Source organism: Phodopus roborovskii, unplaced genomic scaffold (assembly GCF_943737965.1).
Source record: "Phodopus roborovskii unplaced genomic scaffold, PHOROB, whole genome shotgun sequence".
NCBI classification, from domain to species: Eukaryota; Metazoa; Chordata; class Mammalia; order Rodentia; family Cricetidae; genus Phodopus; species Phodopus roborovskii.
Genome location: NW_026126461.1, coordinates 3,489,213 through 3,513,864, shown reverse-complemented (window position 1 = coordinate 3,513,864; position 24,652 = coordinate 3,489,213). Strand labels below are relative to the sequence as shown.

Below are 24,652 nucleotides of genomic sequence, written 5' to 3'. Positions count from 1 at the left end.
AGTTAGAAATCAATGTAGCTTCTTGGGGAAGACCTGGGGAGGCGCCCTTCTTCCTCCAAGAGCTTAGAGGGGGGCTTAGAGGGAACAGCCACCTCTTCAGGGAAGCAGCTCTCTGACCACATTTTTGTTTACTGTGCCACGGGTATATGGCCCCAGCCTGGGATACTGTGGGGAACTTGCGAGGCGTCCTAAAAAGTAGCAGTGGATACTATTTTAGTGTATGCTCATTCACAAACCTCTCTTGGTGGCCAGCAGATCTTCGTGCATACTTGGGAGAAACCTGGCCAGCGACCTCACAGGAAGTGGAGAAGGGCTCCTGGCTGAAGCTCCCACCACCCCTGAAATCACCCAAGTCATTGATGCAGCTGCTGCCGCCTTGTGCCCTGATCTTATACAGCTAACTGCCTGACTACACAGGCTGAATCCTCTAGGAAAAGAGTACAGCTGCTGAGCAGACTCACTGGTACCTGAACGATACTAGAAAAGTCTGGATACTTCGCAATGCTGGCTGATTCATAGTTCAAAGCTGACATTAGCGGAGACATTCAGAGGCCAAGCATTTCCAAAGCCAGGGCAAAGGGAGAAGATTAAAAACCCTTACGGGACACAGAGCAGCAAAGGAGGAATTTCTTCTTCAATAGTCTAAGGGATTGCAGAATATGAAGACTTACTTGCCCAGGAAGCAAGATATCCTTGTGTAACGGTTTCATCTTTTGAGTACCGAGATAGACAATGACCGGCAGAAGATGCCCGCTACTTTTCCAATTACTGGAAAACTCTGACCTCATTTCCCAAGCTCCAAAAATTACTCCATGTGGAATAAAATTGCTTAAGAACTTTTCTGCACTGTCTTCTTTATCTGAAAGTGTTTGAGCGAGAACTTGTATTCTTTGCATACTGTCTTGTACTGTCTTCTTTGCACCACTTTCTAACTTTCTAACCCAACCTTCTGACTTCTCATGTTGTTTGGACACCATAAATTCTGTGAGCAGCAGTGCGTAGCTGCAGATCATGGAGAAGGCAGAGGGTACTGAAAATGTTTTTATGCTGACCCCTCAAATAAGGATGTAGAATTAAGAAAGACAGATATTCTTTAAAAATATGCTTCCTGTTACATCCCCATGTAAGGATGCTTACAACACTGAAGTGTGATGGTCAACCTTGGCTGTCCACCTAACGGGAGTTAGAACCACTCGGGAGATGACACATCTCCTTTGTGTGCCTATGAGGATGTTTCTGGTAAGTGCTTCTAGGGTGCTAGTTTTTTGTCTACTTGACACAGCCAGAGTTATCTGAGAAGAGGGACCCTCGATTGAGAAAAATGCCTGCATTAGACTGGCCAATAGGCAAGACCGTGGGGGCATTTTCTTGATTGACATGGGAGTACACAGCCCACTGTGGGTGGTGCTACCCCTAGGCAGGTGGTCCTAGGTGGTATAAGAAAGGGAGTTGAACAAGCCTTGGGGAGAAACCCAGGAAAGTGGTATTCTTCCACGGCCTCTGCTTTAATCCTGCCTCTATGCTGCTGTCCTGGCCTCCTTGGACGATGGGCTGTAAGATGTAAACTGAAAAACAAACAAACAAACAAACAACCTCCCTCTTCTCAAGCTGCTTTTTGGTCATGGTGTTTGTCACAGCAATAGAAACCTAACTAGGGCAGGCCAGGCAAGCGACCCTGAATGTGCTGGCAACACTGCACGAGCTGGAATCTGATGGCTCAGTGCTTAAGAGCACTAGCTACTCTTGCAGAAGACCAAAGTTTGGTTTCCAGTGTCCATTCACAGAGGGAGGAGGGAGAAGGGAGAAGGGAGAAGGGATTGGGATGGGAGGAAGGCTTTGAATACTAATACCTGGGAATTTGCTTCTGGCCTATTGTTACCTTGGGTCAGGGTGTGGTGCATTTGTTACATACTTAAGACGAATGTTTACAATTCATAGGAAGCTGCTCTCAAGAGCTTCTGAAATCCATACTACAGACAACAAACAAACAAACAAATAAAAATAAAGCCAGACTGATGTCAGGAAAAGAAAGAATTGGGCAGTTCCACAAAAACTAAACAGAATCACCACGTGACCGGCCAATTCCACTCCTAAGTATACAGCTGTGAACCCTGAAAGCAATGACTCACAGGTGTCTGTCCAGGGACACTCACCACAGCATCACACATAACAGCCAAAGGTGGACGCAACCGGAGGATCCATCAAAGATGAGAAATGGACACAACACAGTCCTGAAACCGAATCCTACTCAAGATGTTGGAAGATGGGAATGTGGAAAAGAGGGTTGTGTGGGAGAACAATAGGGGGGCGGTAAGAGTAACCAGAATACATCACATACATCTATGACACAAAGAACACATTTAATCAATAAAAAGAAAAAGAAAGAAATGGCACACAGGCACACACACGTGACAACATCAAACACACTATGCCAAGCCAAAGAAGCCAGATTCAGAACGACACATGTATGAGTCTCCTTTCAGGAAATATCTAAAGCAGGTAAATCCCCCAAAGCAACCAGTGAGAAGGGGCTGTCCTGGCTGGAGGGGCTAAGGCTGTGAGGAGCCAAGGGTTACATGGTTTCTGCCTGGGCTAATGAGGCACTCTGCAGTACTGGGAATGGGACCAGTGCCACCGAGTTGCACGTGGTAAGTAGCCTCAGCGGCGCAATGAGGAACTGCACATTTCACACTTTGCCGTAAGCATCAGGCTTATAATGAAAAAAGCATTACATAGGGGAGCACGGAGTCAGCTCTAAGGAGGACGCTGGACTCAAAGGCTGTGGCCAGGCGCGTGCCCTCAAGTCTGAGCCTGACCGGACAGAGGCCCTGCTGGTGCTGCTTGGTGATGGAGTTTCTCTCCAGCTGTGGAGGGCCGGCCCTCACACCAAGCCTTCCCCCTTTCCTACCCAGTTCCTCCCCCAACCCCAGCATCCTACATGGTTTCCTGGGGTCTGGCTCATCACTACAGTAGTCTGTCTTAGTCTCTGTGTCTGTCTCTCAGCTAACAGTGTCTCTGCAGACCTTGGGCGCTACAGAAAGTAATCTCCAGCAAGGTTCTACAATTCATTCATGGGTTCCGATAGGGAGGAGAATTCCAAGTATTTTCTTAGTACTTTGAAATAAAACCAGGAATTAGATCTAGCCTAAAAATCCAAGCCTTTCAACTTGTCTTCAACTCTTCTGACAGAAGAGGCTGGAAGAGACCCCACCCCGAGCAAACTCACGGACTTAGTAACTATTACCCTCATGTTGGAAGAAATCCAGTTACCTGTTAAAGACAGACTGGAGCCAATCATGAAGAGATGGCTCCTGTCACATGGTGGTGGGAAAGGGATGGGGGTGTGGGGTTGGCTGTTTTCTCCCATCCATGAATTGGGATGAATATTCCATGCCATTTCATAACAAACATGGGTAAACACACTCCATGTCGCATCGTCGAGCCTGGGATAGCAAGAAAAGAAAGCAGCTGGGCACACCTATCTTCAGTCTTCCTCATCCACCAGCAAGGACAACCAAATACACTCAGGCATTCAGGAAGACTGATAGCCACCATACTGCAGCGTGGGCTTCCTGCAACCTATGTGCAAGGCCAGGCTTCCTGCCGCCAGGCGGGCCCTTCACACCAATCTCAGATCATATCACGAGTAGTCCCTGAAAGACTCACATAATGCTAAGAGGGATCGAGAAAATAGCTAACAGATTTCAAGCTGCATGACTGGGTCACAGGAATTCCGAGATTGTTGTAAGCTGTCCCCTCGGGTCTACCAGCTCTAATTCTCTTTAGTCCTGGGAACTGGATTCACCCAATTGAGGTAAAATAACCCACATTTTGTCCATCTGCTGATACGCAGTCACGGGTCGAATTACATTTTTGAGAGGTTGGCTATTAACTTATTAAAATGGAAGAGAAACACCCTTTTGATCATCCTTTCGATGGTATGAACAGAGTCCACAGGAGTGTTCGGGAAGGCAAGATCTGAAGGGAAGGGGCAAACATGGCCTTCCTAAGAAGAGAAGGTCACTGTGGAGGCCGCTGGAAGCGGCAAGCAGAGCAGTGGTGCGTTCCGCATGTGTTCCCACACGGATCTGAGGTGCCGCTTGCTATGTCTGTGGCCTTGAGCAAGTTAGTTAAAGTTTACGACCCTCGGTTTCCTCAGCTATAAAAACAGGCATAAAGGCACCTACCTAGAAGGCTCCCAGGGATTATGACAGGACAGCCAGTACTTATTTAACAGCACTGTCTGGCACACGGCAAAGTTCAGCAACTATTTGTGGCCCTACCGCTAACAGACTGTCAACAGACATCTCATTTTGTGACTGCTTTTCTCTGTTAAAGGGGCATCTGCGAATTGAAATTCTGAGAGGACATTATTTTACTTTCTGGTGGTTTCTCTCAGCCTAGAGTACATCATGGCTTATGCGGTGCGGACTGAAGTGGAAAGCAATTCTCACCTGCAGATATCATGAAAGGCCCAAATGAAAATCAAGTAAGAGAACAAAGCTTCCAATTTATCTCATTAGGAAGAGTCAAATCAAGTTATTGAAATACCCAGCGGAGCAAGCCAGGGCTCTTAGTTCACACATCAGCTTGGTGACTGGAGGCTCCCAGACAGGCTTTTGGTAACTTCAAAATATTTTCTAGAACATGCTACACTGATCACTTACTCTGTGGTGCCCAATTCTGTGGTCTCTTTCTCTCTCTCTCTCTCTCACACACACACACATACACAAAAAGAAAAGCCATGAAAAGGAACTTTGAAATTCTCCTGCCTGACAGTTCTAGAATTATCTATAAGCTAAGAATCAGATGTAAGAATCTGAAAGGAGGACGGAATATTCTTGGTTTCTCAGTCTCCTAGACACAAGATTTGTTTAACTACATGGTCAGACACACCAGGCAACACTGTGTACTTGTAGGAAAACATTCTAAGGTTTCAAACATGCCTGGACCCCGAGACAAAGCCAGAAAGACCACAATTCTTTGGGGGCAAGAAGCAGCAAAACACATCTTAAACTAGCAATGACAACATTTGCTTTTGTCATCACCTAAAGGGTAGGCAACCCCAGTAAGGAAAATTTACTCCCAAAGGACTTCTGGGTTACTTGTAGAAGGCAGAAACTGATCCACAGATCACCTCAAGGCTGGGGCCTGTCTGAAGGCCCGAGAGAGGTGGCCATGTGACAGATCCTACCCAGCATGCTCAACACGCATGCTTAGAGGCAAACACCGTGAGGTGTCCCACATATTAGCAAACATGACATCATTAAGCAGAAATTAGATGGAAATGAAGGGAGTCTAAAAATTGACTAGGAGTTCGGAATCTTTAAATGGCTAATATGGCCATTTTTCACCTGAAGCCCTCTCCAAATGCAGTTTTGCTATTAAGCAAAACCCAAAGAAAGGTAATCAATTCCAACTAAAAAGCACTTATCCTGAAGACGGTGTGTGCACGGCACTTCAAACTCCTGGCTGCCTGCCAAAGCCAGACAACAGCCATCAATGTTCCTGCCTATCCGAGGAGCACAGGGGCCATGCATAATTGACTAGAAGATGGGCTAAAACTGTGCCCAATCAGTGTGTGATCAAAAACGCGTGGAATATTCAGCACCACTTGATTACACGAGCCTCCGTCCTTTCACTCTCCTCGCGAAATCTCTTCAAGGTCCACAGTGCTGTAATAAGATCATTACTGTCAAGCGGTACGAATCGTGGGCAATGAGTCTTGGGATGGGGAGTCATACTTCACAAGCTCCCCTGGTCTCTCTCTCTCTCTCTCTTTTTGTGTTTTACTGCATGCAGAGGCAGCAGGGCGACGAGGTGGCGGATAATGATCACATCACTGTGTGGTAACTAGAAAGGCACTTTTAAGAAAAAGCAGAGAGAAATCAGCTTAAGAGAAACTAAAACATTTCCCGTTGCTTCCCCCCCCCTTAAAAAATTAAACAGAATTAAACTGTGTGCAGTAGGCGCTCTTCATGAACTCTGATGTAAAGTCATTGCATGTAACCATTTGATAGATTTTCATATTGCACAAAGCCCATTACCCCACAGACAAATGGCCAATTTTCTCCGTACCCTGCATACTGAAGAAGCCCCTGTTAAGTTGTGTGTGTGCGTGGCAATGCCTGCTGCTGAAGTTTCCACTATCCTCCCTTCTTTCATGGGAGATGCGCCCATGGCGTCTTACCTGGTGCTTATTATTTGAGGAAAGGACGGAGCTGAAAGGCAGAAAGATAGTTGCAAAGCGTGCCAAACAAACTCACAGTTCCTGCTGAATCACGCCTCCTCTAAAGCACAAGTAAGACATCTCAATGAAACAGGAGGTCATCGTGATCAGACCTGGCGCTAGGGTACCCAGGTCTTTGATCAATACCTGAATCAGCAAAGCAAGACTCCTATGAATGACAGAGGGCTCAAGCAATCACTCCTGCCTCCTGCTAACTTCCAGTTGTCCTTGAAATGCCCACCCCCTTTACCCAAAACAACAAAAAGAACAAGGATTATCCCGAACACAAAAACTGGTTATGTTTCTGAAGAAACTGCAAGAGAGAGTGCCCCCACAAGTCAGCTGGTGTCTGATCCTGTGCATTCTAACTGCCTGCAAAGTAGCTGGGCAGTGAACTGGGCCTTTACTTTGACCATATCTGAGAGGGCAAACACATACGAGAAAGAGAAATGTTTGCAAACAAGCTAGGAAGAGACCCAGTTTCCTAGGGCAAGAGCAAGCCAAGAGGAGAGAGGGCAGGGCCCTGCTGAGTTTGGCTGTGCTGCAAAGAAACCCAAGGAGACAGGGTGAGGTGGGGGTGGGGGGGAGTGTTGGTGTTTGTGGTCCTGTTGGTAGTGGTGTTGGTGATGGGGGGTGGTGTTGATGATAGGGTGGTGGTGGTGTACCTCTAGGGCAGAGGTTCTCAACCTGTAGATTGCTAACCCCTTTGGGGTTCAAACAACCCTTTCACAGGGGTAGCCTAAGACCATAGGATACTTACATTACACAGATATTTACATTACGATTCATAACAGTAGCAAGAATACAGTTACGAAGTAGCAACGGAAGTAATTTATGATTGGGGAGGTCACCACAACATGACGGATTGTATTCTGTTGCATTAGGAAGGTTGAGAACCACTGTTCTAAGGTCTATGCACAAGTGAATGACCAGGCAGAAAGACAACCATAGTCTACCCTGATCCAGAACCCTAACAGAGCCTCTGACATCAGCCTTCATCAGAGTGTGGGGCACATCACTGCTATACTGAACCTCCATCTGCATTTGTAAAACAGAAGGAGCCCCACCACCACCACTACCCACAGGGATGACGTGGTCCAGGGCAGTGGCAGACCTGTTGTGGCTTTGTTAGTGTCTGAGGATGTATCTTTGCAACAGAGTCCATGCTTTGGGAAGGGACCATCATGATCTGTTCAAAAGCTGACCCGAGTGAAAAGCTTATGAAGCAGGGCAAGGTGAGGTTTGGAAAGTAGGTGACAAACTAGACTGGGAGAAAGTGGCAAGCAGAGGCAAACCACCATGGGGACCAACACCACTTCTCCCTTAGATGTGACCATGTTCTCAGGGGTCACAACTTCATCACTGAATAAAGCGACAGCCACAGCGCCTGAGCACTTCAAGGCAGATCCTGATTGTGGAATGCCAGCAGACCCAGGGGCACCCAGCTGGGCAGAGGGAAATATATTATCACTGCTTCTTTAGAGGGATGCTGGATTGCCTCCCAGGCAGGAAGAGCACCTCCAAGTACAAGCAAACAACTAAGTGTGGAGGGCCGTGGCATAGCTGGATTCCAAAGTGGGGTCTTGGAACTTGTGTTTTGGCAAGGGTGAGTTTATTCTCCTGTGCAGCCTGGGACAGGGAGCTTGAATTGACCACTTGCCCGTCACACTGCTGTTTTCCGAGGACAATGAAAGGGCTCTAAGCCACCTTGGAGGGCTGATCTCATTTTCACTTAACAGAATTCCCCTACATTTGTGCCTTAGGAGAGTAGATATTCCATGCTCCATCAAAGGCGATGGGGATACTGTGTCCCTTTGTGGAGTGTCCCAGGCAACCAGGATGTTTGGGTACCAGTAACACAGCAGCCCTTGCCTTCTACTGTCTCCATCACTGTTCCTCCACTCAGGGCAGGGGACCCCTCATCTAGTTTCCCGCTCAGTATCAAGCACAGCACTTGGCATCCAGTAGGTGCTCAATGCGCTTTCATGGTTCCGAAGCTAACCCTGTTAGTTTGTGTGGACTTACAAAAGGACCAAAAAGCCCTCTCCTATTGGCAGGTTTGTCATGGTGGGAACCCTCTATTCTGGCTTCCCCTGCTGTAATCGACTCATCTTTGTTTACTTCCAACCTGCTGACTTCCACAAAGGATCTGAGAGCACTTACAGCTTGCTTGTGTTTGTGATGGCCGGACTGTACCCCGCAGGATGGCTTTTGAGTCGGCTGTGTCCAATGTACAATGTCATCGTCTAGAGTAAGCTCAGCCCTACTCTGTTTCAGCAGGTTTGTTCTCTGGGAAGCTGGAGCGACTGCCCGAGGACCCGCTTTGAAAGCCCAATCTGGCATGTGGGTATTGCGAGTCCATCAGAGCCAGTGGTGTCTCCTAGAACCCTCAGCTTAAGGGTGGTGAGGCCCTGGCAGCTTCTGGAAGCCTTGGGCAGAGAGTCAAAACCACTACACTTCTTTCTGTGTTCTCTTTGGGAGGATGGTGGGATCCTTGGCTTTTGACATTTTCTGTGCAACTCAAGACTCAGGACCCGACCTTCCACTTCCAACTCCACACCAGGGAAAGTTCTGGGTCTCAGGCGTGACAAATGACTGCTGATTATGTAGCCTCCATGCTGCTGACAATGGAGACATCACAATTCCTTTCCTTTCAGGGACGCTGCCACAATTAGAGCAAGGAGACATATAGAGAGCTGGTGAATTGTTCACGAGGGTGAGAGGAAGGAAACAGAGTGACAAGTGACAGCACGCAAGACCTGCATGGTCATCTCTCATAATATCCCACCCTCCCCCCTCCGGGAACTTTTAAGTAACACAAAATTAAGTGTGAAAGTGTAGGGAGAGTGGGTTCACATCACATGCACAGGAGACCCTGAGCCCCGACTTGTCAGTCATGTGTGCGCCGTGCGCATCGTGGTAATAAGATACCCACAGCTTGTTGCACTCAGAAGAAACTCAGTGACTACCTAGTCATGATAGGCAGGACCGCCAGCTTACCCCTCACACCCAGAGCATGGCAATCGAACGGCCAGACATTACCTAGGAGCTGTCCTGGGCCTAAAGGTTACTTGCTGAAAATCCTAAAGCAGGAAAGCAACCACATGCTGCTCATGCATAATTCTTCACATTCTCTGGAAAACTCTAAAGCATCAACTGACACCTATCCCAAGATGACCAAGCTGACGTATGCAGGAAAAAGCCATTTCTTTCCAAGTTCTATTAAGAGCCACTGTATACTAAATACAACACTAAGTTCTACATAGGCCAGATAAGCTTTCCTTCACATTTAACCTGGGCATGTGGCTATACCTCTAAATGACCACAACTTTCTTGAGCATTGCTCTGCCACCCTAGGGACATAGCATTTACAGTACATGTTTGTGATATATTAAGTCTCTGAACTCCCGGGGGAGGAAGCAGACCTGGATTTTTGACTCCCAGTGCCTCCAATGGTGCCAAATCCATCGTGTTTCCCCTTAGTGGTGGCTTAATATTTGATGGGGGAAAAAAGAGACAGAAGTCATAATTTCAGGGTCTTCTCTGAGCGAATGAAGGAAAACCAAGTTGAAGGTGACTTCTGCAACTTTGGAGTTAATAGGATTTGTCAACATCTTGGGCCTCACCTGATTGCTTGGTGAGAGCAGCTGGGATGAGCAACTCATTTCCTACTGTAACAGAGAAGCCTGTGGGTGACTTACCTTGTCAAGGATAATCCTTTAATAGCTATTCAGGATCAACCACTCAATGGTTCAGTAAAGACCCAGAAAGCACCGAAGGAATGGGATGAGAAGCATGAAATAAATTCCCGTTGAGACCTCTTACACAAAGCACTGTGAACTTGGGGGAGGTTGGGGAGGGCAATGCCTGGAATTCTGCAGACCCTCTTGTATAACAAGATTGGTTACACTGAGACGGGTCCTGCATTTTTTAAAAAAGATCTTTGCCACACAACTTCTAGATGTTCAGACCTATATGAAAGCCAGTGTCTTTCTGGGGGATCGGAGAAATTCAAGGAGGCTTTTCAGTATGCTCCGCTCCCAGATTCAAAAGCTGTTTCACGTACCTCAAAGCCTAGCTCTTCGCCTGGTGGAAAGAGAATGAAGAGACAGTTCTGTCACCTACCAGCGATGTGACCCTGGACAAGAAAGCCACTTAACCTCTCTACTTCAGCCTTTTCACTGGGGAAACAGGGAAATTAGCACTTGATGCAAACTTGCATGAGCATTGTAAAACGAAGGAGGGACACCAGACTCGGGGCCACAGAGCGGGGCTCACTGGCTGCGGCTTCCTTTCATTGGGGACACGTACCCTCACCATCCGCTGGACAACAGTTGGGAAGGAATCCAGAAGGTATCAAAATTCAATGACAATGCCCATGGGCAAGTGGCTAAAGACCCAGAGAATCCACAGTGCCCCAAGCTTTCCCAGACACACACCTGGAACTCGGTCCTGGAACTCAGAACCCACAGTCCTCAACTGTGGCCTGACCAGCTCTGCCCGTCACTGCACTGTCCGGCTTTTCGCTTCCTTCTAACCCAAAGTCATCTCCTTGAGGCTTCCATGCACGATCTCAACTAGTCAGGGCCACCTAGCAATAGTCATCTTCAACCAACGGTGCATGCCCTATGCCCTACATGCCTATTTTCTAGGTTAGCAGGGGTCCACGGCAAGGCTCAGAGCCATTTCTACCCTTTCTAGGCTCCTCATTGGCCCACGAATACCAGATCTAAATGATACAACCATTTTTCTCAGTGTATGCAAGCACTCTCAACAAATAAAACTCAGTTGACAATCCAGACCACCACCAGCGTTTTCAGTTGGCGCTGGCGATGGTGCAGAGAATGGGACCATGTGAACTTGAGTGGGAATAGGTGTTAAGGAGAGGGGACGGTGGTTTCCACCGTGCTACCCGTGGCAAATGTCCTTTTACCCAATGCTTTAGGTAGCAGAACTTAAAAAAAAAAAAATCCCTTAAGTGTTTTTGAACAAGAAACCATAGAGAAAGACACCGCAAAAGACTTGCGTGTATTTCCTCCTGACAGGCTGTTAACTTTCCGAGGAAGAGTGTCTCAGAGTTGGTGTGTGTGTGTGTGTGTGTGTGTGTGTGTGTGTGTGTGTGTGTGTGTGTGTTTGTGAAGCTTTCACAGGTGCCATGTAGGTGACAAGAACCCAAGCTGTGGGAGACTCCTGATGTGGATGCTGTGCAAGCCCGATGGCAGCTCTTAGGCTCCTGGGCTCCTGTCTGCTGGAGTGGCCATGCCCTTCCCTGGCTATGGCTGGTAGGCTCAGGTCTAGGGTACGGCGATATCTGTGTATATGCCCACACCTCTCAGGGACAGGTGTTAAAAGAAAAGGCACACATTGGGAGAGGATGAGTCAACTGTCTTGACTTTTTCTTACCCTCCTCCAAGTCTTCACAGGGCAGGGTAGGGGATGGGGTGCACATGACCTCCATATCTTAGGATTCCTTTAATGCCCATAGGTACTTCAGAGTCTAGGGAGGGGACTGATCTCCCAGAATCCACTCTGTTAATCACTAGAATGACTGCCAAATTAACACGTTGGAGCCCCAAATACAAAGATTTTTTTTAAAGTTACAGTTGCTGCTTCTGTAATTTATTATGTTAACTTCACTAATTTCATTATTGATTTTTTAGGTTGCCATACAATCAACAGGTGTCAAAACAGCATGTGCACTTATATGTGTCAGTATTAAAATCGTAACAGCTGTTTTACTTAGGCATCTTCTGTCACGTGGTGTAGACTGCGCTGGTGTTCATCCTCAAGAGAGACAAGTGCAGGGAGCTAGAGTGGTTGCTTCTGCCAGTCAGGCACTATTTCTGAAGCCGAAGCAATGGAAACACTGACACACTCTTTCAGTCCACATTTCGGATTGCAGAAATTGCACAGGGAAATATCCCAGGAAGCCTGCACAGCAGCTCTTGTCATGCAGCTGGGGTGGCATCCAGAGGCATGCAGGGAGTCCTGAGGCTCAATTCGTGGACGACCTACCCCTTAGCTCTCTGAGGCTTCTGGCCTGTGGCACGTGTGACAGAGGACTATGGGCTGCTTTCTTCAGGCTATGCAAGAGGCCCCTAGAGCAGACATGTGGGGCCAGCAGCTCTGAGGCTCAGGCCTTTGACCACTGATACACTTACACAGAGAACAAGGTGGAGGAGACGGCAGGAGGGTAAGGGACTCCACTGATTTGTGGTACCATGGCTGAACTACACCTGTCCCTCTAGGAAGGCTGTAACATCTGCCAGGGACACTTCCCCTCACTACTTCTCCAGGTCCTTTCTCTGCCTCTTGGGTCCCTTTAGTAAATCTGTAGTGATCAGCTTGAGCACACTATCATTCCCCCCTCGGGTTCTGACTGAATTAGCCGTCAGAGGGATTTTTAATCTTTTTACACTCTTAAAATGTTCGACTGTAGTTGTTTGCTAACGCCATGGAAGGCGGAAGGGCAGAGAGAGCATCCATCCATCCATCTCATGGATGCCCTCTACAGCCCAGCTTCTTACACAGTGAACCCATGACCCCAGATGATGGCCTGCTCTGGGCTGTAGTGTTTACAGTGTACTCATAAAAGTATAACTGACATACAGAAAACAGAATCTTTTACTTAGTGTTTTCCTACAGCCATTCATTTCTCAAAGAGTCAGCATCAAATTAGTCTATCTTTGAAATGCACTGTTAGGATGCTCGATTTTAAAGACTACCACTGGAGTTGCAGACTTCCATTAAGAATAAAATCATTAAATGCATTTTGGCTTGTGGTTGGGACAAAATTTGCAACAATTTTGGAAACAGCCCTACATATCCTCTACTATTTTGTAGTATGGATTTATGCAAAGTGGCATTCCCAGCCCTGATGATTATAAAATCAAAATATCTGTCAAGTCTGAAAAAATACTAAAGATGCTCTCTATGTGTTGTGTTATCTGATACCCAGTCAAAAATAACTTCTTTCTGCGAAAATAAGGAAGCATCTATCCCACGGCATGCAGGTGTGCTCTTTCTCCTAAAAAAGCTTTGTTTTTATTTGTGTGTCTGTGTGTGTGTGTGTGCGCGCGCGCGCGCGCGCATACATGTGCAGTGCCTTTGGAGGTCAGAAGAGGGCACTGGAACTCTTGGAGCTGGTGTGGCAGGTGGTTGTTAGTATCTAACATCGGTGTTGGTAACAGAACTCTGGTCCTCATGAAAAGCAGCAAGTGCTCTTAGCCACTAAGCCATCGCTCCAACTCCACTTTTGTCTTTAATAAATGGTAAAAATTATATGTATGTGGAAGAATAGTTTTAAAAATACATTAATAAGTTACCATTTATGGATCTGAATATTTTACATATCATTATACCTGGAGCCTTAAAACCCTTTTTCAGGTGGAAACAAGTCCCGGGAAAGGCTCAGAAACCCTGTGCTGTGGCACCGTGTGTATTTCAGAAGATAGTGATAAAACAGGGGCACCACAAGTACAGGGTGCCTGGGGGACCAGGAGTCAGTTCTGCACAGGAGTGAGAAACAGAAAATGCTTTCTTTTTTCTTTTAAAATTTTTAAGTGTTTATTTGTATTTTATGTCCATTTCTGTTTTGCCTCCACAAATGTCTGTGGGGGGATTGGATCCTCTGGAACTGGAGTTACAGATGGTTGTGAGCAGCCACATGGGTGCTGGGGATTGAACCCGAGTCCTTTGGAAGAGCATCCAGTGCTCTTACCTGCTGAGCCACCTCTCTACACTTCAGAAACAGTCTTGAAACCAAACAGCATTGTTAGCAAGAAACATTTACACAGCTGCCTTTAATTCTGAGGGCAGCATGCTCGTTAGATTTCATTTAATTGTCATTTAAGGAGAGTCCTGAAGACCACAGATGGTGCTTCAATGGTAGAACAGCACAAATTTAGAAGTGTACTCTATGATGTATACATCCTGTACTCAGGAGGCTGAGGCAGGAGGATTGTGAGCGTGAGGCTAGCTGAGGCTCCATAGTGAGACCCAGACTCAAAAATAACTAAACAAATAGTCAGAATGTTGAAATGTGAGGAAAGCAGCGCTGTACACTAACAAACTACAGGCCTCATAGGAATGACAAGCGCAGTGGGTCAGATCAACACTTGCCAGGGGAAAATTGTACAGATGACTTTATTAGAACTTACTTTCTATTAGAAGCTATCAGCGGACTGAGGGGAGGTCTCCACAGAACCATCCGAAACTTCTGAACTTGTGCCCCCCACTCATCCAGCCTTGCTTGAGAGACACTGTTGTGATTTTCCAGTCTATGTGTTTCTGCGGTACCTGTGTGCACATGTATGCTTACGTGGAGAACATGGGACAACCTTGGGCTTCATTCCTCAGGCACTGCACACCTTTGTTTTTTGCTCGTTTTGGAAGCAGGGTCTCTCACTGACTTGGGACTTGCCAAAGTAGACTAGGCTGGCCCGCCAGTGAATGCCAGGGATCTGCCTGTCTTCACCTTCCTGGTACTCAAATTATAAACGCGTACCATCATGCTTGGTTTATTTAGGTGGGTACTGGGGCTCAAACTCAATTCCCCATATTTCAAAGGCAAGCACTACAGGGCTATCTCCCAAAGCTGCCATCTTTCTGTCTGCTAGGATAGACTCACCCTGTCCAAGCTTTATGGTACACTACTGTATAGTGTCCACCAGAATACCTAGGAGCTCAGAAAGTCAACAAAAGTCACTTTCCCCATTCCCCCCAACTCCCCATTGGCTGAACACCATACTGCTGTCTTGCCACAGGCTTGATCTTACAGCATTTACACACAGATCATGTGTAGGAAACTGAAATGCATGCAAGCAGCTGTAGAAAGAACTGGCCATCAGCTGTGCTATGGCATCAAGAACAAACATCATTTGGAAACAAGTGACATGTTCTGAGACACTTATCTGTTACATGACATACACTTTAAGACATTCATTAGGGGGAATCTTGCTTGGGTCCCTAGGCTGGAGGTTGGGATGGGTGTCAATGCTCCCATCTTGTCGCAACCTCTCCTTGGGGCAGGTTGGAGCTGACACCTGCTGGTGGCTCCTGATGAGAGCGCAGAAACTCTCAGGGTTTGTGCAGAACCTTTTCTAGTGGGAAGAGCAATGGCATCTAGCTCGATGCTGTCACCCTTCGGTGTTACTTTCTGTGGCTGTTGATGCGCCAGAATTATCCTTATCCATCCCCCAATAAGAAGGCGGGTCTTCATTGTCTAACCTTGTCAGCAGGAAGCTGCTGGGGACAGAACAGGAAGAGCCTTGGTGAAGACCTTTGGGCTCTGCAAGGAACCCCAACCTGCAAGGCTCTGCTGGATCCCAGCCTCCTCCTGACAGCCGCCAACACAGCATGGCCCACCTCACAAATGATGGGGCACACTGCTGAACCCCACAGGTCCTTGTTGCTTGCTATGTGCTGTGGGCTCACAGAGACACTTTCTCTATTGGGAGTAACATCTTGCAAACCACAGTTCTGGACAAACCAGGTGAACATTCAGAAAAAAGCTTGGCAGACAAGGGAAGAGAGAAGATCTGAAGCACAGAGCAGTCTCTGAGAGTGGGAACCTCTGCTCAAGACAGAATTCTGCTCACAACTAAGAGAGAACTCTTCTCAATAACAAAACTTGGTGTTAATACAACAGTGTCTGAAGTTTGGCTTTTGAGTATTTCTGAAGTTTAGCTGCATTCATACCTCTCGTGTGTGTGTGTGTGTGTGTGTGTGTGTGTGTGTGTGTGTGTGTGTGCGCGCGCGCGCGCGCACATATCTCCACATGCATGAACGGAATAAAAACATCCGAATTCACTTGCAGGAGCCACTTCAGAAAGTCCATTCTCCAGTGCAGACACTCACCCTGGGAGCCTGGGGACCCTTACCTTCAGCAGTGCCCGAGAGCCCATCGGCCTTGAAGTTGCTGGTACTTTTCTTCCTCCGGTGCTTCTTTCTGTTGGCGTGAGGGGAGGGGGGCGGGTCAAGCTTGGGGCTGGTGCTGCTGGAGATACTTGGGCTGGAACACACCGAGTCACCCAGCCCCGTGTCTGCAACCGAACCGGAAAAGGCAAAAGAACGCAAAGGTGAGCTCGGAGCACAGAGCAAAGAAAAGGAGGCCAAGCCCACTCAAGCCATGTCCTCCAGCATTAACACATGAGGCCTTGCCATCTTTCCTGGGACACCCAAGCACAAGGCGGCTGGGTAAGAGGCACTGAACGGATCTGGGCACTTTCACCACGTGCACCTCCCAGCCCAAAAACAGGCCCTGGAAATCCCCTGCTTCTGGCAACCAGACTCCTGGAACCTCGAGGGCACACACATGACCCCAGGGACGGCACGGTAGTGACCTTCGGATTCTGAAGGTCCGCTTTCATTCCCTTGCTGACCCCGATGCACCAGGAATGAGATACTGACACGTACAAACCCACAGAGAGAGCCTTGTTCTGAGTGGGTGGGAAACTGCATACAAAGGGTGAGCCATCCCCGGTCACCTTCTCCAGCAGTACTACACATGGCCGTGACTTCACTTGTGATCAGTGAGAGATGGTAGGTACAGCAGGCCACAACTCTCACCAATAGTGTCCAAGTTAGTATTATACTCCTGCAGGCCGAAAGAGTCCCTCAGACTCTGGAGATGCCTTAGGGCCAATGCGCAAACACAGTGGTTCTCTATAAGTAAAACTCAATTGATTATCTACTTTGTCTTTACCAAAAAGCCCGGGAGGACTCAGACGGTACACTGTGCAGGGGGAAGGGGAGCATGGGTGGTACACCTCCCCACACCCCAAGCTTTCAGAGTCCCTATGTCATAATCAGGAGTCTTGTAACTCTGAGGCCAGAAAGGTTCTCATTGACTCCTATCTGCTTGGCTCCTGCTTTCCCGAGCACTGCCATCCGCAGATGCTGGGCATCCTCCCTGCTGACAAGCATTGCGGGACCCACCTCACCACCTTCTGTTCCATGCCCGGACGCTGTTGCCCTTTCGCTTCTACCAGGCTCCAGGATTTCTAGCTCATGCAGCAGGTTCCTGTCCCAGGGGGACCTGTACCTCGGGGACAGCCGGCAGCCCTGAGCCTCACTTCAGCATGTGATCTGGCAGGCTGGCTGCAGTAGTGGTGGTGAGGGTAAGGGTTTAAATGACAACAGTGGCCCCTGGCTGGGCATGGTGGCACATACCTTTAACCCTAGTAGGAGGGGCTAGGAGTTCTGGAACAGACTGGTCTACATAGTGAGACCCAGGTTTGCCAAAATATCAAAACCCAACCAACCAACCTACCTACCTACTTACCAACCAACTAACCACCAACCAGCCAAAAAAAATCACCACCAAAACCAAGAAACAAAACAAATCAAGACAACTCTTCAAACAGGCTGTTTCCCCAAAGTCCCCATCTAGTCCCTAGGACAGGTTCCAGCCTCCAAGATGGTGACACCCTGGGGTTTCCCTTCTGCATGCTATCTGAGCTTGACGGTGAGCATTTCAAGCCCAGATTTCAGACGGCAGTGCCAGGCCCACTGACAGTGGTCCGTGACTGTCCTGTCCTCCACTGGAGGAGGGCTCACTCATCAGGCCACTCACTGGTCCTACTCGAAGACTGTTCTGACACCTCTGTGACTGTCAGTAATTCTTCTTCCTAAGCTACCAAGTCACATCTCTACTCCCAGGGTCTGACTGCGGACACTCTGTACTGGCTGTTAGTGGCGTAACAATAACTAGAGCTTCTTCAGCGTCTACCACCCAACATACACCAACATCTCTCTGAGACTCTTACAGCACATGCATGAACTACACAGAGACTGGGACAGGCTTCCATACATGTGCATAAATCCAATCCCTGTCTCGTCTGTGTACTCTCAGCACACAGACCCTCTTGAGTGCTGTCTGTGGCTCTGGAAGCTTCCCTCATTGTTGCTATTCACAGCTTTCTTACAGGTCTCCGTTGTTTGGAACACAAACAATGTGTGTCCACAACTGAGTTGATGGAAATGGTCCCGAGCAGGGTGGGGTTGGGACAGAGGCTCAGGTGGTCCCTAGCACCAATCCACAGATGGGGAGCCTCTAAGAAGCAACACTGAGCTCAGGCAAGGCATATGTCTCTAGACTAGCCACAGGCTGTAACAAATAATGGAATGGTTGTACGAACAACTGGCCCACACAACGTGCTTTTGAACCTGCCAAGGAACCATAATCCCAGAACCTAGGAGGCTGCGGCAGGGGGGACACCGTGAGTCTGAGGTCACCCTAGGCCAGACAGCTGTTACCAGGCCACTGAAGCCTACCTCACAAGACACTGCCTCAGGAACAAAACAAAGAAATAAAAACGAAGCCAGTACACCACTTTCTAGCTAACGCCCTGAAGAGGTACCCAACTTACACATACTTTTGATAATCAAGAAAAACTAAAGGGGCACAGATCTCAGTTTTTCGTTTTAGTGAACTGTCCTTATTCAAATAAGGCAGTTTTCTGTGTGCATGCAAATGCCCTTTCAAAAATCTTCCCATTCTACTTGGGCAGGCCTTGAACTCACTGGCACATGGGTCAGGATTCACCTTTCCTTTCTTAGGATGACAGGGTCCCTTATGCGCTAGGACCCCTGCTGCCCTGAGCTTCTCACACTTCGGTTAGAAATCTACTTGTCACTCTCCTGGATGCTCATCCATGGCTTCTCCTGTTCCTCCCCAATCCTTCACCTCCCCCTAACCCCCACCATCTAACTGAACCAACACAAACACTGTCTCTCAGAAACAAGTTCCCCACTAATCCCCAAGGCCTGGCAGGCTCTGAGACCCCTCACCCTGTGAGTTGGGTGGCAGTCTATCCTAGAGAGTGACTTTGGTCCCAGCATTTCACCCCTACCGGCCTGCACCAGACAATGCTAGATTCCCTCCTTCCTCTCACCAAGCCCCTCCCTTGTTACTGCTTGATTTCTGCTGCTCTCTGAATCAAAGTTCACTGAAGCGCCCCTGCCCCTTGCTGGCCACAGCTGTCTTCAGTGCTCCCTGACAGGGTCCGCTTCAGTGGACAGGCCTCCAGGGGCATCGTGCTTTTCCTGCATCGGCTGTGACTTGTCCCCTCAAGCTCAGCTGGGAAGCCACAGTGAGATCTGTATAGGAAGGTAGCGAAGAACCCTCAGAGCACAAGGAGGGTGCTTGTGAGAGGCCAGCCCATAGCCTGCACAAACCACTGCCCCTCCCTGCCTCACTGGGTTGGCTCTCTCCACGTGGTGACAGGTGTCTGTCACAGGAGCATCAATGGCTGGCTATGATGCCAGCTTCATGGATGCAGGATCTGTGTTTGCCTCTTCACCAGGATGACAGCCATGGGTGAACTCTGCCTGCACTTGCCAGTTTTACTGAAGAACCCACTGCCTGAGGTGCTGGCCCAGGTGTGTGTGGGGGGACCTGTGGTCTCTGGTGGAACAGCTGAGTGCAATCAACCCTGCCACGTTCTTAAAAAGTCACCACAAGCATGCTTTTGTGTCTACCACTGTCCTGCAAAGTTTCCAACCGTCTGGAAGCTATTTTTAGGTGAATGACTACAGCCATGAATGGGATCTATTGACAGTGAGAGTCTCCCTCACACTCAGCCTATACTTACTGAGCATGCTCTCTGAGCTGGCAGCTGTCAAAGAATAAAGGGCAGAACCCCTGTCCCCATGGAGCCGATTTCTAAGGCCAGAAAAGAATGCCTATCTAATTTCTTGCTTGATGCCTTCAATAAAAGACTGTTTTCCTTGGGCCTTGCCACTGGAGCACAGAATGCTGAAGGGACCCCCTCTGCAGCAGGCATGTCAACCCCACAGATACACAGACAGAGCGGGGAAGAGAGGACTCATCCACAGAGAAGCACCATGACTCTGAGGCCTGTAGAGGGGGCCTTCAGGGCCCAGGGACTGAGACAAATGGGAAGACAGAGAGGCCGCTGTGTCATGGGGAGAAACGTGCCAGAGGTGTCTCACACTAAGGAAGACATGAAGTACTTCCGGGTCTAACCACCAGCGAGGCTGAAAGCAACCCGGACACTTGTGAGGCATTTACGTTTATTCCTGGGTGAGGACAGGAGTGAATCTGTCACTGCCATGTGCCCTGGAATGCACAGGACACAAGACCCCATGGGGAGGAGCCATTTTTGCTCATATAGAGACCGAGGCAGGAGATAACTCTGGCTACAAGAGAAGGCAAGGCCCTACCATCCCATCTGCACCTTCCACATGTGCCAATGTCCAAACACACCAAGGAAATGGGATCAACCTCATTTAGCTTCCCTTTCCTACCAGTGGAGCAGGCATGGACATGGTACCCTCTAGGAGTTTGGCCTCTTCAGCAGGCTAAGGGGAGAGTAGGGCACACAGATACCGAGGGACCAAATGCTGGGCCAGGCACTCTGGGGCAGAAAACAGGCCTGCAGCTGCCAGGCTTCAGCACACGACTGCGAGGCCTGTGTGAGACTCCCACAAGGCTGATGTGATCAGGCCCTGGGAAGACAACAGCGATGGGCTTCAAAAGGGCGCAAATCCCGTGGTCACAGGAGACAGGAGGAGGCAGGGAAAGCGGCCTTGACTTGAGAGCTGAGTGGGCTAGACTGGAAGCGGCCTCATAGGCATGGTGATGGGATCCTAGTTACTTAGATTCTGCACACAGGCACTTGCAGTATAAGTATTTATGCCCTGACTCCCAGATCTTTAGCATCCCCCCACCCCGATCTAAAATACGAGCAGCCATAGTGTGTGAGGCTTCTACACTGAGCTACCTCACTCCCCATTGCCCCTCCGGCCTGACAAGATGTCCCTTAGCCCCACCCTCAGAGTCCACCACTCCTCCCGACTGCCTATGAGGAATGCACTTCATTCTGTATCAATTACCAGGCAGTAAGACAAGAGACTACTGTCTGTGGCATTAAATACAGGCGAGAAGCAAGGTGAGCAAATTAAAAAAAAAAAAAGCCAGTACCTCATTACTCCATGTTTGAATCTGCTTTGGTATAGGGATCCCCGAGATATGTGTTGTTGAGCCAGGAAGGGCTGTCCCATCCTGTGCGTTCAATGTTGGCTATTAGTTCTTCCCAATCGGGCATCAATGTTCAACACATACCCCCCAAAATATGTAGCACGAGCAATAATGATCACAACCTGCAGTCTCTCGGAGCTCCGGCAAGTGAAGTATGAGTGAAAGAAGCAGTTCCACTTTTCACTCGGGGAGCTGACAAGCATGACCAGAGGGAGAATAAAATAACATTCCACTCGCATAAATATCAAGCAGCCTGCTCGAGACTGATGGGCCAGGAATGTATTCTTAGCTATCATTCCGGCAGACAGGCCCAAGGACACTCATAACTTATTTTACAATCATTTAGTTTCAGCTCAAGTGGAAAACGTGACAACTTATCTCTGCCGACAAGATGCTATATCGAACCTCACAATTAACTCTCCGCCGATTATCTGCCCAGCCGATCATTAGCTGAGCCCATCTCAATGGACTGTTGTGTGTGTGTGTGGGGGCTCATCTTGGGAAGTGCCTCTGCCAGGTACACCCAGGGTTTCTTATGTCCGGGGCATTTCCATAGACAGGGCACCAGCTCCTCCATCCCATAACCCACTGCTTCTTTCTGTGGGCGGGGAGCCAGGAAGTGTCTTTGGAAACACCAGGACTCTTCAAGAATCACACATGACACTGTTTCTCACATGTGAGCCCCAAGGTGCACCCTGGGTCTTCCAAAGCCCTGGAAGCTGACATTTCAGACAGTGTGGGGGACAGGGAGGGCTTCCTGAGGAATATCTCTACCTACTACTCTTCAGGGGTGTGGTTGGGAGGGTGCAAACTTGCTCCTAAGAGCCACTGTAATCCAGATGAGTGGTTGAAGAGAAAGTGTACACATCGCTTTAGGTCATGTGTTCCTAAGAACCACATGTTTCCATGAACAAAAAGGGAGAATGAAAGACAGACAGCAGGAGAGAAAGGACCAAGGGTGGCATGTGCACTGTGGGCGCTGACGGCGTTCCGGGGTCCAACCCTCACTCACTTTTATCACTGTGTTAGGTACAACACATCGATACAATCTTTTAGTTTTTTTTTTTTTTTTCCCCACTCCCCGTATTAAAAGAATTCAGAATTTTCAAAGACAGAGCCATTTGGCACTGCCAGGGGGAAATCTGCCGAGGGCTAAGGCCTTCCACAAACTCAACAGCAAGTCATTGTGGGAAGTAGAAAATTAAAGGCCACTTGCTTTGATCCAAGGTCAACAATGGGAGACTCATTTGGATCTTTAATAGGGCCGCTGTCCCTTCTGAGGCTCAGAGGGATGTGTCGGCTGGTAAATAAAGAAGAAGCCACCTTTGCCATTGGAGGAAATCACAACATCCCGGGTCCCTGTTAAAAGGTGAGTATGAAGTGAAGTTCAAACCCTCGCCCAGAGCTTTTGACGGAGCTTACAGCAGGAGGAGGCTGACTTCACTCCCATCTCTGAAGATGTTTCAGAGACTGCCATTATTGTGTGCTTCCCTTTGCAGCGCACGCAGGGGTATACAATGTCAGAAGGGGCAGCAGGGCACGGCGGGGGGCGAGGAAGATGACAGGTGTTGGGGGAAAGGAAAAGACAACACAGTGTCAGACAGAGTTACAAAAACGGGGAGGGAAGGCGCACAATAGGAGGGGCCAGCTCGGAAAGAGGGTACAGGGAGAAGAATTCCTTCCCTGGCCACTTTCAATTACACCTCGCGTTCTGCGGAGGAAGAGGGATTTAAGACAGCTGATGGCCAGCTAGATGAAGCTCTCTTTACCAAGTATGTTAATGAAGCCTCTTAAAAGAGCACAAAGTGGCTTCACTATTTAGTGTGCAGGGTTTCTCTTCTCGGGTAAGGAAAATGTCCCGAAGTTGGCCTGGGAATGGCTGCAGTGATCTGTGGCTGTGTTAGAAACTATTAAGTTATACTTCAAATGAGGGAAGTAAGTTATGTGAATTTCACCTACAAAGAAAAGGGAAAGGTCATTGTTCTAAACACTACAAAGCATTTAAGTAAGAAATGCAAAAAAAAAAAAAAAAAAAAAAATTCACTTTGTAGTCTAGGGAGATGGGGGAAGACTCTAAGCTGGGAGTCCCCAAGTGGTTTGGGGATCCTTAGGAAGAGAAGGCAAAGGCCAGTACCAGACTCGGGGACCATAAGACTGGGTTTAGGCAGAGAGGGAAGTGGCTGCCCCACCTGGGACCACTTGCCGTGCCGGGGCTCTACACAGAAGCAGACCAATGGGTATTTCTGCTGGTGGCAGCCTATTTGTCATGAGCTAGTCCCCTCCTTCCCCGTGCCATAGCCAGACCAGACCTCACGGTTTCCTTGTACACTGTGGGTTTCTGGGTTTGGTTCTTGTTCATAACCAGAAGCTTTGGGGAACGCACCCTCAAGGTGAGGATGTATGAGCACCAAACAGCATCCCCCGGTTTCAGAGGACCATACAGTGATTGCGGAGGTGGAAAGTTGGAAGAAGCTGGAGTAAGTCTCTACCATGGAGGAAAGCAATTGGCTATGTCAGTCAGGATTTGATATTTAAGGGTCAAAAATCAAACTGTTCTCCAGTTGATTTTTAGCTGAATGCAAGCTGCACAAAGTTTAAATTAATCTAGTGTACTTGGGAAGACGTAAAGGCAGGCTGAGCAGGGCTGGGAGGTGGAAATGAAATCATTTCAAGAGATTCCCATTCCCTTCCAGCCTCATCTCTTTTTACATAATCAGTCACAACCATTTTTCAAGTTTGGTGCTTACAGCTGCTAAATTACAAAGAGACTGTTTCCCATAGAGGGTTGCCCTAGCTGAACAGGCTGGGGAGAGACCCGGCATGTCTACTAGGAGAAAACTCCAGAAGTTAATTAGATATATGATTGCTTTTGATAGCATGATTCTTCCCCTTTTCTGAAACTTAGCTGTCTCTGTAAAAGTTCCCAGGAATAAAGAAGTGATGCCCCCAGCTGCTACTGAAGGCAGCCTGGTTTTAGCGGTCAGGCCCCAAATGTCTCTGTCCAGGGTCCTGAAGATGTTCAGTTTCTAGTACTGTGCAAAATACAGAAATAATTTGCCAAAGAGGCAAATATGCCAAAGTACCTGCTTCTTTGTGGCCCCGCCTCTTAACCTGCCACCCTCTGGTGGTGTGATCTGACATGCAGAAACCCAGGCTTGGAAATAGTCAAGCTGGTTTTGACATTTCATCCCAACAATTCAGGGTCAAGTGTCATTTAAACAAGCCATCGATCAGATTCAGTTTCCTTTTTTTTTTTTTTTCTTTTAGATCATAGGCTTTGATTGACATGGTTATTTACCACTGCTTAGATGGGTTTTGTTTTTGTTTTTTGAAGTCACGAATCAATATTTTGTATATTTAAACATTAAGGCAATCTTTAAGACACGAGTTCAAGAAAATACAGGGCATTGGATGCACAC

At 48.2% G+C, this 24,652-nt stretch overlaps 1 protein-coding gene across 7 annotated transcripts in view; it reads right to left on the bottom strand.

Annotated features, from left to right (window-relative positions):
• Positions 1-24,652, bottom strand: part of Agap1 (ArfGAP with GTPase domain, ankyrin repeat and PH domain 1) — a 436,703-nt gene that overhangs the window by 89,892 nt on the left and 322,159 nt on the right. For 4 of the 7 annotated variants that reach the window (XM_051190767.1, XM_051190761.1, XM_051190762.1 and 1 more), the window contains one exon: positions 16,111-16,272. The exons of the other annotated variants lie outside the window; for them this stretch is intronic. In XM_051190767.1, the coding sequence (XP_051046724.1) occupies positions 16,111-16,272 (162 nt within the window). The remainder of the gene's footprint in view (positions 1-16,110; positions 16,273-24,652) is intronic. 7 annotated transcript variants of the gene reach the window in all.